This window comes from Cervus canadensis, chromosome 21 (genome assembly GCF_019320065.1).
Source record: "Cervus canadensis isolate Bull #8, Minnesota chromosome 21, ASM1932006v1, whole genome shotgun sequence".
Classification (NCBI taxonomy): domain Eukaryota; kingdom Metazoa; phylum Chordata; class Mammalia; order Artiodactyla; family Cervidae; genus Cervus; species Cervus canadensis.
Window position 1 is genome coordinate 38,490,297 of NC_057406.1, and position 18,226 is coordinate 38,508,522.

The following is an 18,226-nucleotide window of genomic DNA, read 5'->3' on the forward strand; positions in this document are numbered from 1 at the left end:
TGGGGAAGGAGAGGCCTATACTATGTTGCATTGATTTCCTTCCACTTTGATTCCCCCAGTCTCGTCATTTGTACAAGATAGACTGAAATAATGACTTGCAATTACCTGGCATAGCTTACAACATTTTGCACATATATTATTCCATTCAGTCTCATCTGAATTCAGATTCTACTCTCCAAATTTTACTTTCAAATCATGGTTTCCAAGACATTTACTGCTCTCCATTTAAAACTCAGAAATAAACATTTATCTTTTATAACTAACAAGGTTCTATAATATTAAGGCTTTGATTCCAGCCTAACAAATAACTGTTCAAGTTTATCCTCCCTTCGTGCCAATAGCCGAGGACAATTAATTGAACACAAAAGAACTGACTAGCTGGTCCTCAGCCCATGAGCACACTGACCTTCTCTCAGCTCACTCACTCCTTCTCACTACTACTCTGTTCTATGTGATCTACGGTCTCTAGATTTATAACACACTCATCTGAGTCCCTTTGCAGAGTCTTCCTGCTTCCTTTCTGGTCATGACGGTCACCTAGCCCACTCACTCCCATGATGACTTGGTGACTGACCACTAGTCTGGTGCAGCCCACGACCCTCCCTACCTGGGCCCTGCTCTGGAGAGTAGCCCTCACAAGACGAGATCCAGCTTCTAGATCTCATCTCTCTTCTTAGTTGAGGTCTCAAGGGGCTGGATGGAATAGTCCATGCTGTCACAGCAAGAGCAGAGAAACAAACACACTAAAGTCAAATCTTCCCATCCCTACCCTGCGGCATTCTGAAGACCAACGTTAATTGACTTTTGAAACCCCAATGTAGGGAGGCAGAGGGACTCAACATGTTGGACTCAGTACCAGTCAGCTTGTGAGCAATCTGACCTATGCTTTGAGCCCGGGTTTAGATATTAGGCTTCAGCACAATTCCTGAGTCTCTTCTCATGACTTGATATGGATATGCACACATCTGACCTGTTCTGATGGCTGCAACTTCTCTTGATAAGCTGCCAGCACATCACCGCTTGAACAGGGGCATCTGCCATCGCCCCTTGTTGTCCCACTCCAGTGATTAGGGTCCTATTTCCTCCTGGCAAGTACTCCTTATTGCTGCTAAGCAAGGACACCCCATCAGTTCACGAGGAGGCCCCGCGCCAGGGCTGCCCAGACCGTCTCCCAGTGCCCTCTGCTGGACCCTGCAGAGGGCCTATCCACATGGCAGATGGACTTCCTTCTCTTCCTGCCCCACCCTCAGGGGACACGTCTCCCTTTCCCTCCTTGGGCATCATGCTGAAATTAAGCAGACACAAGTGGTCCCCTTCCAAGACAGGACAAACATGTGTTTCAAACCTTAAGAGGAAAAATTCATGCTTTACCCAAGGTTATTCCAAGTCACAAAGAGTGGAACTTTGGAGCTGAAAGGGACCTTCGAGACCATGTGGGATCCTGATAACTGGAGTTTAGATCTCCCAAACTGCAAAATGTCCAAAAAGAAGGAGCTGAGTGGGGGAGAAGGAACGAATGGAGCGTTGCACTCTCAATCCCCAGTGTGGCCATAAGCAGGGATAACTGTGGCATGAAGATATAAGCAACATTTGGGGACCACCAGGCAAGGCCAACACTCAGGTTTTATAGACAGGAAAGCATTCCCCAGGACGGCCAGGCAGTGTATTGATTTCCAGGTCAGTCTTCCTTCCACTGGATGTGCTAAAGTAAGATTTTATTGATAGCAAATTATTTTTCTGTTGATTTGAATCTTTGGCAAAACTTTGATTCACTCTCAATCATCATTCTCTTCCAGCAATTCTGAAGGAACATACGCATGGAGGGCATATCAGTAGGGGTCCCCAATGTCAGATAATAGGACTAGTGTTCCTTTAGAGGTACCATGTCTCATTTTGCATCCTGAGAAATAAATAACCTGTGTAAGATTACAAATTCCATTTAGAATTAGTAGGTATGATTTGAAGGTATTTGTCAAAACTGAAAATGGAAAAGAGTCACCTTTTTTCCATTTTTCCATGTCTGATGTGTCCATTAACTGAAGAACTACACAACTCAAATAGTATCTCTTTTCCCCTCAAACACATGTTATCTATTTAACTTCTCCTTCCATGGTTGCAGTTTTTCTTGATCAGTTCTGTCCACATTCTTGTTTCTGCCTTCACTTACCCCTGTCTGTTCTTCCCTCTCCCCTCATACACGTTTTCTTAAAATAGTTCAGGAATTTGCTCTTTGACACTAAAGTAAATAAATCATCCTTAATCCGGCATCTGAATGGATCTCTGATCACATCCTATGACTTTATTTGAGAGCTCTCAACAACTATGTCTGCTTCATCGATTCTAAGAAATTTTAGTCCTTTGAAGCATTATAAAGTGGTTTTTATGAAATACAAAAAGTAGCCATTAAATTATATGCTTCTTTTGAGATAAGAACAAGAGATCAAAACTTCTGTGAAAGAATGATTTAAGCCCCGAACTCCCCTGCCTGTTCAAAAAAGATATCCATAAAGTTGGCATTTATCATCAGAAGAAAAGATTATTCCAATTGCTTTTGGTGGTAAAACGTTGACCCTTAAGCCATACAACAGTGTGCTAAATAGATAGCCAATTTCTGTTCCTTTTATCCACAGATTTCAAAGTGCAAGTGAAAGGCAGGTGAGATTTTGGGTCTTCGCTAGGTTAGGATGGAGGGAGAACAGAAGCCAAAAGATTTAAGTGACTTGTTCATTGTTAGGCAGAAAGGCGAAGGATGAAAGAGAACTGTGAATATGACTCATTCTGGGTTTTTCTTGTAAAATGGCCAAACCAGCCCCCTGGGGCTACTGGGATCCACCCGGGATTCAGTGAGGGTGGACATGACCTCTGTAGTGTTCATGGATGGGATCTTAAAACTCGGAATGGGATCCTTAACTTGAACATTCAGTGAGCAGGAAGTTCACCTATCAATTGAACTTTTAATTTCATCTTCCTTTTGTTTGCTAAAGTTTTGGAGATACCACAGATTTTCTGCATTGATGATTTTCTGTGTTAAAGATGATGATCTGTATCTTCAAGAAGGCCAGAATACGCGGCGCCTATTTTCCTCAAAGCAGTTGGGTATGAATGCAGAGGGAAATGGCTTTTTCTTGTTGAGCTCAATAATGGGAAAAAGCCATGCAGAGAGGATTCCTGTGTGTTTAAAAAGCTTGGACACATGCTTCAGCATCGTGGAAGCCAGCCTGCAGGTTTATTAAATGCACCGGCTTCAACTGGTGCTCTGGCACCTTCTAAGGGACACTTGCAGTGTCTATAACATTCTCTGCAGCCCTGAGGAAGATTCCAGCAGCTCCTTACCCAATTGTCTACCATATTCCACTGAGACGGGGCAGCTGGTCTCTGCTGGGTAAAATCTTTTTAGGAGAAAGTCCCCGTTTTCATGAAAACTGTCAACATGGGTAACTAGTTCCAATGAAGTTATTAAAGTCTGTTAAGTCATAGTACAGAAATTTCACCACAAAAACTTTCATTTCTGACTCAGTTGTACAACTTTAGATAAAATGAAATTCAGTGCCATAATTAAAATGGCTCCCTTGTGGTACTCATTACAACAGTGACCATGAAGGAAGGTTGGGGTTCATGAGAGGTACCATGTCTCTCTCAAAAACTCCTCAGCTTCCTCTGACGCCGGGCTCCCAGAATCAGAATTAAACTCTCAGGTGTGTGTTCAGAGCTGTGTACCTGGCCTGGTCACCTGCCCCCTTCATCAGCTCCAGGACCACCTCCCTGTCACATGGCCTTGGCATCTGCTGAGACTACTGTTTTGGAGGGGAAAGAGTCGTGGCTGGACACAGTGATAATATGGATCTGAATACAGGCGACGCTGGGCAGTAAAGACAAACCCTCAGAAAACGATGACTTGGCATCAGCACTACAATGCATAGATGCAGGAACTTGGAGAGGAAAGGCCAGTCATCTTTTATTAAAGATCAGTTTCCTGAAACTGATTTTTGGATGACTTTGCATCCAGTTTGCCAAATGCAGCAACATTCAAATAGGTTCTGAGAGGCAGGCACTTGCTCTTGGTAATACTGATGTTTTCTTTATGTTTCAAACTTTTAATCCAAATCAGCTTATTCCTAGTGGGAAAAGGGCCGGGGTACAACTCTTGACTATTTTGGAGAAAAGGAATGGAGTCAGAGAGAGGCCTAGTTATGACATGGCGGCTCAGGGAGGGCCAGAGCTGGATGATTCTGTGGGTGGAGGACGCACCTACTGGGGCGACAGAAACCCCTGACTTTAGATAAGATAGCTCACACGTGGTTGATGACAATATTATGGGCTTCCCTGGTGGCTCAAATGGTAAAGAATCTGCCTGCAATACAGGAGGCCAAGGTTCAATCCCTGGGTCAGGAAGAGCCCCTCGAGGAGGAATTGGCAACCCACCCCAGTATTCTTGCCTGCAGAATTCCATGGACAGAGAAGCCTGGCGGACTACAGTTCTTGGGATTGCAAAGAGTTGGACATGACTGAGCAACTAACTTTCACTTTTTCTTTCATAATGTTTACCTAAGTTTCTCTTCCAGAAAAATTAAATTTAACCTCTTGTTTAAAATTCCAGCCCTTCATTTCCTCAAAAAATTTTCTCTTGTATTGGATTAGAAAAGTTCACTGCCCATGTACTCAGAACCTCAATGGCTGAGGATTCAGATCTCAGGACTCCTAAAGTTATCAAGTGCTGATTCCAAATGGAGTTGAGATGAGAGTACTTAACTATGCTCAGATTTTCTTTATCTTTTTCAACTGAGCAGAATACTGAGGTTACTATCAGAGAAGTATAATGTAACCTGGAAGGTGACAGGTCAGTAGACAAGGATCCATAATCTACCACTTTGCCACTTACTAGCTATGTCACTTGGACAAGTTACTTAACTTAGAGCCCAGGCATTATTTTTGTAAAATGGGGATAATGGTATCAGCTACCTCAGCTGATATCAACAATAGTAACGCTTGATACTTACTAGTCATGTACAATACAAAGCATTTTATAGTTTTTTATATGACCCTCTCACTTAATGTTTATAATATCTCACTGAGTTCAGTGCCATTATCTTCATTTTACATAGATGAGGAAACAGACCTAGGGATGTCACACTCATGTCACACTATGACAGCAGGAACATGTCTTGAACCACCACATACAGCATGAATCAACTGAGAAAATAAATATAACACAGTGTTGTGACTGACATACAATAAAGATTCAACAAAAGTTCTGTTACAATTAGACTGTGATATTATTTTAAAAAATATCCAGACCCATCAAGTTTTAGAATGAAAGGTACCATTTTGTTTTTAATCAGCAGTTAAAATCTTTGGTAGGAAAAAAAAAAAACCCAGAGATTTAATTTTTGTAGCCTCAAATCTAGTAGAGCATGCCTGGGACAGGTGCTCTGTGAGTATCTGTTAAGTGAAGAATGAATACAGATTCTACTTGGAATCATGAGTACTGCAGACAAAACCGGACTGAAGCCACTCTCAGCTGCTCTAAGCACAAACACATGTAGAACAGACACTGAAGTCTGCCTTTGACCATATTCCTTAGTACTGACAAAGCCTCACAAATTTGTTATCTTAAGGCAACACAGAATGCAAAGAAATTGTGCTGTATTTTTATCTTATCAAGTAGTTCTTATCAAGGAATGATCTCCTTCCCAAATTGTGCTGTAGACACATAAAGAAAATTAAAGGCCACCTTTTCATTAACCAGGTCAAAACAAGTAAAGTCTTAGGAAAGCTGTGAGGTACCTAGTTTGAGGGGAGTCAAAGGTTATGAAATTCACTTCTAATTATATATGCATTTAAAAATTCTCAATCAATATCCATAAATGAAATTAAATCTTATTTATTACTTAAATTAATTTTATTTAAATTAAATTTAAAGTTAACAAATTTCAAACTCAATATGAATAAATAATAATTTCCTGATAATATTTTGGTTTGTTGTATTTATTTTGTTGCCTTTTAGAAAAGTTCATTCTTACTTATAATTCATAAAATCACTTACTTTTAGGAAGCTTATTAAAATCTCTGTTTTAAAAATGAGAGGGAATCTTCTGGCAGCCCAGTGATTAGGACTCTGTACTTTCACTGCTAAGGGTCAGGTTCAATCCCTGGTCCAGGAACTAAGATCTCACAAGCTGCACAATGTGGCCAAGAGTAAGTAAAATAAATAAATAAAGCTCTATAAGTTAAAAAAAAAAAATTCAGTTTGTGGGCTTCCCTGGTGGTCCAGTGGTTAAGAATGCATCTTCCAATGCAGGGGATGGGGGTTCAATACTTAGGAAACTAAGATCCCACATGCCATGTGGCAACAAAGCCCATGTGTGGCAGTGAAGACCCAGCACAGCCAAAATAAAAATAAAGAAATAACTTTCTAAAGTTAAAAAAAAAAATGAGTGTAAAAAAATCATGTTCTGCTTAAGGTCACACAATGGATAAACGGCAGAACCATTTCAGGGACATTTTCAGGCTTCTGAAAAGAAACATGGCCTTGGAATGCTGACATTTGAATAAGACAAGAGAACAGACAAGCGTCACACAGTTCAAATATTCAAAGCTAAGTGGCATTATGTAATCATACATGTCTGAATGCCCTTTATAACTTTTAACCAATGTTTCTCTCAAGGACAAGTTTCTTTGAGATTGTTCCTCTTTTTAAATTCAAGGACAAAGAAAGAGAGGCAGAGAAAGAAGATAGAAGTCAATTAAAATCATGCTACTTAACACGGTTAATAATTTTATGCATATTAACAAATATATCTAGAAAGTAACTCATTATGTTTAATAAGCACAGATACTTGAACAAAGAAGTTACGGTAAAATGATTGCTGCTAAAATCCTGAATATACTCTGGTTAATATTCTTATCCAGCTTCCTCTGTGGCTGTTTTTAAAGCTGAGGTAATAAACACCTGAGCTCCACAAGGATCTAACTGTGATGCACGCGAAGAACAGTCTCTCTGGAGCCATCAGTGTTGGTCTCGTAAAGAGGAAACCAAAAAAAAAAAAAAAAAGAGGAAACCAGAAACAGTAATTACCTAGGCATGTATAGGACTCTCTCGGCCACCACGAAACCCACCCTGAAGAAGAGGTTGCTGGCTGGGATGAACGGGAAAACCAGGAACAACAAGCCCACCAAAACTTCCCTGTGCTCCAGTCTCTGAAACACACAACAGTGGAGGACAAATTAATCTGGGTTTAATTCCACTTCAGTTAGCATTTAACCATCAAGTTTTTATTCAAGGAATGAATAAACTAGACCAATGTGGCCCTTTTGATCAGCGTACTGATTCATCAGAGAAAGCCCTCAGGCTAAAACCTCTGGCTCATGGAAACATTCGCATGTTTGCCTAACACATATTTGCCACCCAGAACATCTGCAATTTGCATAACATAATCAGTGACCATTACTCCTTGTTCTGGGCAGGCCCTGCAGCAACACTGCTTGGTCTGGTTTCTTTCAGAGTCTTGTGCCCTCAGGCAACTCATTCCAGGGAGCGAGGCAGCTGGGTAGGATAAAGCTCACTAAGGCATCATGGAGAATTATTGTCCTCTCAAAATAGAACACATTAAAAACAAATGAATAAACAAAGAAAAAAACCCACACAAAGCCCCCCAGCGGAGGCAAATCTTAGCAAGAAGGAAATGAAATGCAAACGGTGAAATAAGGGGCACCAGAGAGGGAGATCCCTTGAGCTGAGGTGTTTTTAGCATCTTTCAAAGTAAGCCAGTAAGCATTTACTTGCCTGATTCCATGAAATTACTTGATTCCATGACATTTTTTGGAATAAAAATTCATTACAATAATTCATTAAACTGACAGAATACCTTTCTCTTATATTGTATACACAAAATTTGTAAAGATTTTTGTCACAACAAAAAAATTTTATTTATTACTAATAATGTATTGTAATGGGCACTGTAAAAGGTAGTGTGTATTTCCAAACAGATACATTTGAAAGAAAATCCATATAATACAAATCTAGATGTATTGGATGGTATTATTTTTTCTTTTAAAAATAATTGAAGAGGAAAACCAAATAGAACTTTCCATATCAATGTTTTAAACTTTTTCTTATAGACTTTTTAAATAGCCTAATACTTTAAATATTTGCAAAACCCTAAACAAAATATTTCAAAAACATAAATAAGACTCCCTAACACAAACTACTAAAATTTTAAGTAGACAAAGTAAAAGATTTTAAGCATCTTGAGACATTTGATACCTGGACTTTATTAAAATCTTTGTTTTGCTGACTATAATACATTGAATAATAAAATTTCTGAGAGTAATTCCATGTAAGCAAATGTGATTTGGACCATTTCCCTTGAACAATTAATGGCCCTGTAAGTAATTACCTCATTTTTTTTTTTACTTACCTAAAGTAACCATACTCTTTAGAATTAAAAGATGAAAGGAAAAAAAAGTTGCATAACAAGCTTTCAACTCAAATGAATGCAATGTTATATATTCTATGGCGCATTTAAATTAAAGGAAAAACACAGGTAAGACGTGGCAAGTTTATTATATTTAAAAGCTGAAAACTCTCTTTGTAATTTAGATTATTCTTTCAGTTTACAAAGTATATTTCAGTGCAAGAACTTAAAGTTTATATAAGGAACAAACACCCTAAGAATCCTATAGTATGAAAGTGAGAAATGGAATATTTCCTTCATATCAGTAAACAAGGATATCACTGTCATCAGTGATTCTGGCCCTCCGAATGTGAATCCCTGAGCCCCAAGGTCACTCAGGAAGGAAGAAAATACCTCTGCGATCTGGCAGCCATGAGGCTGCAGCCACTCCCTACAGTGAGCACTGAGGAACTCAGGATGTGAAAAACACAGAGTACTGGACCCAGACAGCTGAGATGCATATGAAAGGAATGATTTCAATGAGCCCAGACTCTTACCTCTTCCCTTGGATAGAAAAGCACTAAATTCCTTAACTTGGGCTATCTGGTTTTCTTTAATTCATAAAATACTTTTGATGTTCAATACTTTTGTCCTTTATTGCAAACTTCTATATAACCAACTTCCCCTCACTTCCCTTTCCTCCCACCGCCCCCCTCCCACTCCCTCTGCTTCAACAGAGCAATTCTCTCAGGGTTACATGAGACACTGTCTCCTGGGCTTAAAGTCCTAAAAATTCCCACCAATTAAAACATAACTCTCAACTTTTAGGTTGTGACTATTTTTTTAAGTCGACAAAGCCAAGTATTTCTTGACAAAGTTGAAAATAAATCCCAGAGAATGAGTCTCTTGCCCAGTGTTTCTTATGAATTCTGAGCCTATTACTGATGTTCTTTCTCTCTCTCTCTTTTTTTTTTGACTATTCAAAAACTGAAATACTTTTACAAAAGTATTAGTGTGTCTTCCTAAAGAGATTTGTAAAGAGAATGTAAAATCTCCATTAATCCTAAGAATGAAGACAAGGGGAGGGACTGATGGAATTCTGACCAGGTCATGATATAGCCACGTCCCTGGATTGTGTTTTACTCTATGAGATGCCTCCCCACCTCATCGCGGTTATTGGTGAGCATCCCTCATAGCCCTGAAAGAGGCATCGCCTTCACACCCCCAGTGTCACCCCTTGCTGCCTGACCAAAGGCCTTCCTCACTGTGGTGGCACATGCTTATGTCCTTTACTCAGCAGAGGCCTGAGGCTCTGGGAGCCACTACGTGGGGAGGAGGCAGGCATCCTGGGCATGCAGAGGTCCCCTTGGCCACCCCCACTCTCAGTCCTGGAGCCTCTGCAGTGGGTAGTCTGAGTGCGACTGCTGCAGGTGGTGGTGACGCTGAGCTGGGGACTGCAGGATCCAGGCACCAACTTTCTTTCCTTCCTGGCCCTCATACCAGTTGTAATTACATATTTTTCTGTGTGATCACCATATTTTTCTAATGTCTCCACCAGACTCTAAGCTCTATGAGGAGAGGAGCTGGTCAGCTGTATTCAGAGGTGTGTGGTTTCTGCTCAGCTCAGTGCCTGGCACTTAGTGAGTGTTTAGAAACATTTGTTGAATAAATCAATAAATGAACACATGTTCCAGGTGAGAGAGGAAACTGGGTGTGAGACAGGGAGAGGATGGAGAAGGCTTCCTGGTGGAGGGGACAATCTGGGGTTGAAGACTGAGTAGTGAATGCTCACAAGGTAGATGTGGTGGTGTTAGGAGAGGAGGGAAGTGGTCACAGCGAGGTGCATTCCAGGCAGAAGATAGAGAAAGTACAAAGCAGGGAATAACCCTGTACATGTTAGCAGCCGATGAATTATAAGGGTTTGGTATTCCCTGAGTGGAGCTGATTTTTAGCTATAGGCAACAAGGAACAAGTTAAGCGTCCCACACACATAGAAGAGAAAGCAAGTCAGTGTCACAGAGCTGATGTCCAGATTTAAGTTGGGGCCCTGCCATCATTAGCCACCTTGAGCAGGCAAGTAATTAGCCCTTCCTTGCCTCAACTATAAAATGACATAAGTGCAGTTCATGGCTCAGTGGGGTTGGTTGGATCAGCACAAAGATTTCTTGATCAGTTAAAGTCCATGTCATTGGAGTTGTGAGTTTAGAGGCCACCACTCCACAGAATGTGCTACCAGAAGGGCTGTCTTATGTGGTGTTTTCTTTGTTTTCAAAACATTCAACTTAAGACAGTGGCACAGTGCTCAAACTCAATGAAGCTCCACTGTTTATCTCAAGAGAAATAATACATATGAAAAAAGTTCTTGATTCTCAAATCAAACTGATGATGATAATCTTCTCTCCTCCCCCTTCAGTTAAGAGAGATAGAACATATGCAAGAATATACTAAATATTGATACAAACTGCAAGTTGATTGGCCAATCAGAATGTTGTAAAATTAGGGAAAAACATGTCATGGATGTGGCTGAACTTCCCAGAATGAGAAAGACTGGAAGGGAATCCAATTTTGTATCTTGTGGATCACAAATGTGACAGAGTTGGCTAAATAATTTATGGCTTATCTCAACCTAATAGGTTCAGATGAAATGCAAATGAAATATGAGTGGGGGAAAAATAAGATGTGTGTCATTTTCCAAAGCACACAAAGTGCATTCATTTCTAGGAAAGAGGCAACTGGAAATTTATTCCAAATACACTAGAGAGTGAAAAGATAGAAGAATTAAAACAGTTAGTAATATAGTCATTAAAAATACACGTTACTTGTCTGATTAACTGTGCAACTTCCAACAAATTAATTTACTTCTCTGATCAGTTAAACAAAAGAAAGTTTACCGATACCTACTGTATCTGTAGGAAAAAAAATGTGTGATAGATTCACTGTGGTGGGTGTTAGGCTTGATTTTCTTCTGGCTCGAGTGGAGACAAAAAAGCATTTCCCTGAGTTGCAAAGAGATGAAAATCTCTTAACACACCTGTCAGGGTGCCCAGAGAATCACTCGGCCACCATTGCACAGCCATGTATCTGCGGGAGTCACTAACGGAAAAGCAGTGATCTCCCCAGAAACATAGATTACCTCAGAGAAGCCCCAGCTCCAAATGTGAGCCTATCCTAGTGGCTTCTGGTTTATCCCATCCCCTTCCTACTCTCAGTTTCCTTTTCAAAGAACAAACCATAGATGAGGAAACGTACACAGCACACACGCGTGCATGCACACACACACACACACACACACACACACACACAGATGCACATGCATGTGGCCAGCATTGTGCACATGAGTGGTCATGAAAAGAAGACAACTCCTTTCTCATTCAACCTACACAACCTCTACCATAATCTGCTCCTTCCCAGAGCAGCAGAGAACAGGCCTCACTATAGTAATTATCACCATCATTCCTATTATCATATTTTCTTTCACCTCTAAACAGGTTACAGATAAATAAAACAGTGCATTCAGCATGTTCTCACAGTTATACAAACAGCACAGTTATATTTCAATCCTAAGGATGCATTTGGCAGTTCTAGGCTCTAGCTGTCTGCATCTAATTTATCAGTTTTCAGGGAAGCTGATGACCATAAAGCTCCCTCTTCAACCCTGGAGTAAGGTATCTCCAAGCTGACAACTGGCAGGGCTATATATGAGGCCCTCTTTTCTCATCTGTTCATGGGTCAACTTCCTCCATTAGACTATGCCTTCCCTGATGGGAGTCACCATCCTACTTAAATTTATCCAGATTTCTGCACAAACATAGTTGGCATTCACCAAACTGTTGCAATAAGAAAGATTAGTGACAGAAGCTGCATATATATCTCTGGGGTTCAATTTAGAGACTTCTCACTATGGAAATCTTGCACTTTTTGCCACCCTCTGAAACATAGTATTTGCAATGCTAATTTGGGTTGAGAAGTCCTCAGTCTTTGAATATCCAAAGTGTCTTATGATCATCTGCCAGAGTTGACCAACTGCATTCTTAATCAGGTACTTTTAAATCAGGATGCATGCATACCCTCTATGCCTCTCTCATTCCATTCATTGCTACTAACTACTACCTGCTCTTGAAAGGTCGTGGGACTTTCATGCTCAGGAAAATGACATCTTTCACATTACTGAAATTCAATTTTAATTTTGTGAATATTTCAGTGTATTAAAATTCTCAATAATTTATCACTATTATATTATTATGGAAATTCTTTTTAATTGAGGAAGACAAGTTATTTAATCAATTGAACTCTCCATTGCTTTATCTGACCACCTTTACTGCCTCATCTCTTGTTCTGAATCCTCATCTCTTGTACCGAGCTGGGGGCACTGGGCAGTGAGCTACGCTCATTCTCTCGCTAAGTGACTCTCAAATTTCCACCCAGTAGCAGGCAACACATTTATGCCAGTTTAAAAAATTCTCTTTAATCTTCACAACAGTTCTGTGGAGATGAGTGTTATTATCCTTGTTGTAAACTCAAATGCTGAGACCTTTGGGTCCTTCACAAATAACTGCAACTACAAATCAGCAAAAATGCATTGCTTTATTTCCGTGAGAAATTTTCCTCACAGCTGCACAGGACTCCAGGTCTCCTTCCTGCAAGAGGAAACCTGGACTCTCCCTGTGCTGCTAGTGTATATTTTAATAGCTTTTTGAAAACCCAACTCCTTATATTACTGTCCAGAGGAAATGCATCGGTGAGTCTCCACTTGAGCAAATCAGAGGCCCAGGCTTATTTAAATCATCATGAGCTTTGAACCTACAGATGTCCTTTGATGCTTTCAAATGATGATAATACAGACTGCATGAAGTGGATGGAGAGCTGGCCTCAGAAGACTAACTCGGGACCAGCATGAGAAGGGGCAAGTCAGAAGTGGAAGGACAGAAAGAGCTTGGTTGTCTGGGGCAATGGGATTCTGTCTGAGCTCTGTATGAATGTATCTTGAACTTCCTTCCTCCCCCTGGGCTGCTCTCTTGTCTGCTTGATCTTCACCCTTGTCTGTATCTTCCTTTGAATTGGACAGCCCCTCCTTCCTCCACCTTTTTATACTGTTCATGGGGTTCTCAAGGGAAGAATGCTGAAGTGGCTTGACAGTCCCTTTTCCAGGGGACCACATTTTGTCTCTTGAGAGTCTCTTGGAGAGCAAGGAAATCAAACCAGTCAATCCTAAAGGAAATCAACACTGAATATTCATTGGAAGACCTGATGCTGAAGCTGAAATTCCAATACTTTGGTCACCTGATGGGAAGAACTAACTCATTGGAAAAGACCCTGATGCTGGGGAAGATTGAAGGCAAGGAAAAGTGGGCGACAGAGGGTGAGATGGTTGGATGGCATCACTGACTCAATGGACATGAGTTTGAGCAAACTTTGGGAGACAGTGAAGGATGGGGAAGCCTGGCATGCTGCTATCCATGAGGTTGCAAAGAGTCGGACACGACTTAGCAACTGAACAACAACAACTCTTCCACATCTGTCTGATAGTGGCTCAGTTTGCCTAACTCCAGGCATAGCTCCTGTCTAGGGATCCTCTCCAAGGTCATAGCTCTCACTTGGTGACAGTTCCTTCCTTTGACATTTCAGGCCGTCTGGTATGTGTCCCTTGGCATGTTAGCTCCACTTTGCCCAAGGCACTGCAGAGGTCTGCAAAGGTCTCTTCATAAACCCTTCAATCACTCCATTGGCTGGGCACTGTCTCCTGCCAGGGCTCTGACTAATAGATCACAGAGAAAGAGCACAGAGATGGCAGTAGAGGTGTGAATTCTGAAAAGCAGTCAGAACTCTGGCTTTCATGAGACAGCTGGAGCCAGCTCCAGATCACTCCTAACTTGGTCCCATCCTTGCACTATTGTATTTCCAGTATGTTTTAGCCCTTGACTGAACCACCATTTTTTGAGGCCATTGAGATTACAGAAAAATTCTAATGTTGTATAAAAACAGTGAAGACAAATGCCAATCTGAGAGAGCTTTATCTGGCAAATGATATTTAGACCAATCTCTCAATAGTGGGAGAAGAGAAAGTTTTGAATTTTTACTGCTATTGTTATATCAAATGCAACAGTCCACTTCTTAATGATTCAAACAAGATCTAGAATCTGATCAACATATCAGTAATGGAGGAATTGAGAGGAATTTTGGGACAGTCTTAAAGACAAAGAGAATAAGAAAAATTGAAAGCTTATTCTCAGAGCTTCAGTTACAGCTGCCAAACTCTTTGGTGATTTTACAGTTAACTGGGACCCCAAGTTAGACCACAGTGTCATGCTCAAGAGACTGAAGGACAGTCTGCCCATGACATGAACACAATTCACATCTCATAAAGAAGTGTGGAAAGGTACCACTTGCAATTTTTTCCTTTACTGGTCTGAAATCAACAGAATAAGCCAGGCTGGGGGAAAAAATAGCTTTGATTCAGGATCTCAATAACATAGCTACCAGCCCACATTCTACACTTGGCTCGAGCTGGTGATATCACTTCCTCATTTTCATGTGCTCTAAAATTTACTCATAAATGCTCAGGGAAAAAAAATTTTAAAAGGGGAAATGAATGAAGAAATTATATCTCCTTGGAGACAAAAGTAGATTTGTACACTGTCTTCTCTGAGCCAATTTAAACACTGCTTGTCCATGCCAAGCTTTCTTCACCGAGGAGCTCTGCCAGTCGCACTGATGAACAGAGTCGAAGGGAGATTAAAATCAGAGCATTTCTAAACCAACACTTCTGATTTCTGGTCGTGGGTTCTGGACTTTGTTTTTGTTTTTTTTTTTTTTGCAGAGTTTTTGTTTGATTTGCTTTTAATCAATCGTCTGAATCTTCCTGCAAACACAAGTTCCTGGGATTGAAACTTCTTATCTCACAAGAGCACACAATTACGTTGTTTCAGAGTCAAATCAGGTGGAAGACTGAAGCACTCAGATTGTTTTACTCAAGTGAGAATAAACTAATTCAAACTTTATTTGGAAATGTGCCTTACATTCTGTGTAAGTGTGTTTTAAATGTTCAAAGGCAAATAAAAGCAAACATCTTTTAAAAGGCACTTTAGAAGAAGTGTGATTGGAAAACACCAGTCTAGTGCACGAAAACACCATTCATTTTCATAAACAAGCACTAGTAAGGAGTTAAGGGAATTAAGTAAGTTAGAAAAATATTGTTCAAGAAATCTTTTTCCTGATTCAAATGTAAAAATCATAGGAATTCATGGAGACATGGGAGAAGAAAAGAATGAACTTTCTTCATCTCTATCTGTGGTTTTGAACAAAAATGGAAAAGTACTTACTATAACGCTGTGTATTTTGTTAAAAAAATTGTGAGGAAGACTAGAGAGATGAAAGGTAGGGGCAAGACAAGATCTCTTCTCAGACTGTGTTCAACATATAGATTATTATACATGTGCTATGGGAAAGGCTCATGCAGAAGGGCAAATAAAAGCCAGCTGGTAAGCTGCAAATGGTAGAGGGTAAAGGAAAAACATGAGACTCTTAAGCAATACCATATGCCAGACATTTGACTTAGCCTGTCCCATTGATGTTTCATGATACTATTACAAGATAGGTAATTATCCCCAGTTATACAGATGAGGAAATTGAAGCTCAGAGGGCTTAAAGACTCATCTACACTGATCCAATTAGTGAAAATCAAGGGGTTCAAACTGAGGTTTGATTCAGCCCAAAGCCTGTTCTTTCCCCACAATCCCTAGGGCTCTGGGATCCAAAGACAAGGTCAAGGGAGTGTACATGGGAGAGATTTCAACACTTTTCTTCTTCCTAGGTTTGTAGCAGAAACACACAGAGAGGACAAGACCTAGCAATTTGGAGGTTACCTAGCAAGGTATTGCTAGGCTGATCCAGAAATCTCACCACTGAGGTCTGTGACAGAGGGCACCACTGAGCCCCTTTGCCACATAAACACAGACACAAATTTCCAGTTTGCAGGGATGAAGCAGGATGTGTGGCATGAAACGTGTACTCTTTGTCAAGGATTCTGTTTCAATAAACTACTTTCAGGTGGCCCACCTACTCACCCCTACAACCTGCCTCTGGACATATCTGTGTCCACAGCCACAATAGGGGAAGATGCCATTCATTTGACTGCTCTTTAGTTACTGAATTGTAAGTCAAAATTATATTTAAGAAGGCTTGAGAAAAGAATAAGGATTATTTCTGACAGAAGAAATCAAATACTATGATGAGATTGCCCTTCTTATTAAGGAAAATAAGAGTGCATTCATATTCTAGTGACCAGAGAGACACAGTGAATAAGCTGAGTGGAAAAAGACCTTCTAAATGTTAAATCTATACATGCTCTGTAGCCTGTTGCTCTAAACTCCTTTTATTATATTCACCTGTTTATCTATGAACTTGATGTTGTTCAGTCACTCAGTCATGTCCAACTATTTGTGATCCCATGGACTGCAGAATGCCAGGCTTCCCTATCCGTCACCATCTCCCAGAGTTTGCTCAAACTCATATCCATTGAACAGGTGATGCCATCCAACCATTTTGTTCTCTGTCATCCCTTTCTCCTCCTGCCTTCAATCTTTCCCAGCATCAGCCTTTTTTATGGCCCAGCTCTCACATCTGTATATGTCTACTGGAAACACCATAACTTTGACTATGATTTTGACTACAGACCTTTCTCGGCAAAGTGATGTCTCTGCTTTTTAATATGCTGCCTAGGTTTATCATAGCTTTTCTTCCAAAGAGCAAGCGTCCTTTAATTTAATAGCTGCAGTCACCGTCCACAGTGATTTTGGAGCCCAAGAAAATAAAATTAGTCACTATTTTCATTGTTTCCCCATCTATTTGCCATGAAGTGATGGAATTGGATGCCATGATCCCTGTAAATGTTTTATGTAAATACTTGAGTTTTAACCCAGCTTTTTCACTTTCCTCTTTTACCTTCATCAAGTGGCTCTTTAGTTCCTCTTCATTTTCTGCCATAAGGGTGGTGTCATCTGCATATCTGAGGTTATTGATATTTCTCCTGGCAATCTTGATTCCAGCTTGGGCTTCATCTAGCCTGGCATTTCACATGATGTACTCTGCGTATAAGTTAAATAAGCAGGGTGATAATATACAGCCTTGACATACTCCTTTTCCTATTTGGAACCAGTCTGTTGCTCCATGTCCGGTTCCAACTGTTGCTTCTTGATCTGCATACAGGTTCCTCAGGAGGCAGGTAAGGTGATTTGGTATCCCCATCTCTCTAACTTCCACAGTTTGTTGTGATCCACGCGGTCAAAGGTTTTAGCATAGCTGATGAAGCAGAAGTAGATGTTTTTCTGAAATTTTCTTACTTTTTCTATGATTCAGTGGATGTTGGAAATTTGATCTCTGGTTTATCTGCCATTTCTAAGTCCAGCATGAACATCTGGAAGTTCTCAGTTCACATATTGTTGAAGCCTAGCTTGAAGGATTTTGAGTATTACTTTGTTAGCATGTGAAATGAGTACAACTGTGAGGTAATTTGAACATTCTTTGGTATCGCCCTTCTTTGGGATTGAAATAAAAATGGACCTACTCCAGTCCTGTGGCGTATGGGCTTTCCAAATTTGCTAGCATATGAGTGCAACATTTTAACAGCATCATCTTTTAGGATTTGAAATAGCTCAGCTGGAATTCCATCAATTCCATCTGCTTTATTTGTAGTGATGCCTCCTAAGACCCACTTGCCTTCGCAATCCAGAATATCTGCCTCTAGGTGAGTGATCACACCATTGTGGTTCTTCGGGTCATTAAGGATATCTTTTTGGTATAGTTCTTCTGTGTATTCTTGCCATCTTTTCTTAATA

General features: G+C 40.4%; 1 protein-coding gene across 2 annotated transcripts in view; it reads right to left on the reverse strand.

The window, feature by feature from the left end:
- Nucleotides 1–18,226, reverse strand: part of TMTC1 (transmembrane O-mannosyltransferase targeting cadherins 1) — a 300,213-nt gene that overhangs the window by 107,833 nt on the left and 174,154 nt on the right. For both annotated transcript variants that reach the window (XM_043441635.1, XM_043441634.1), the window contains exon 9: nucleotides 7,076–7,197. In XM_043441635.1, the coding sequence (XP_043297570.1) occupies nucleotides 7,076–7,197 (122 nt within the window). The remainder of the gene's footprint in view (nucleotides 1–7,075; nucleotides 7,198–18,226) is intronic.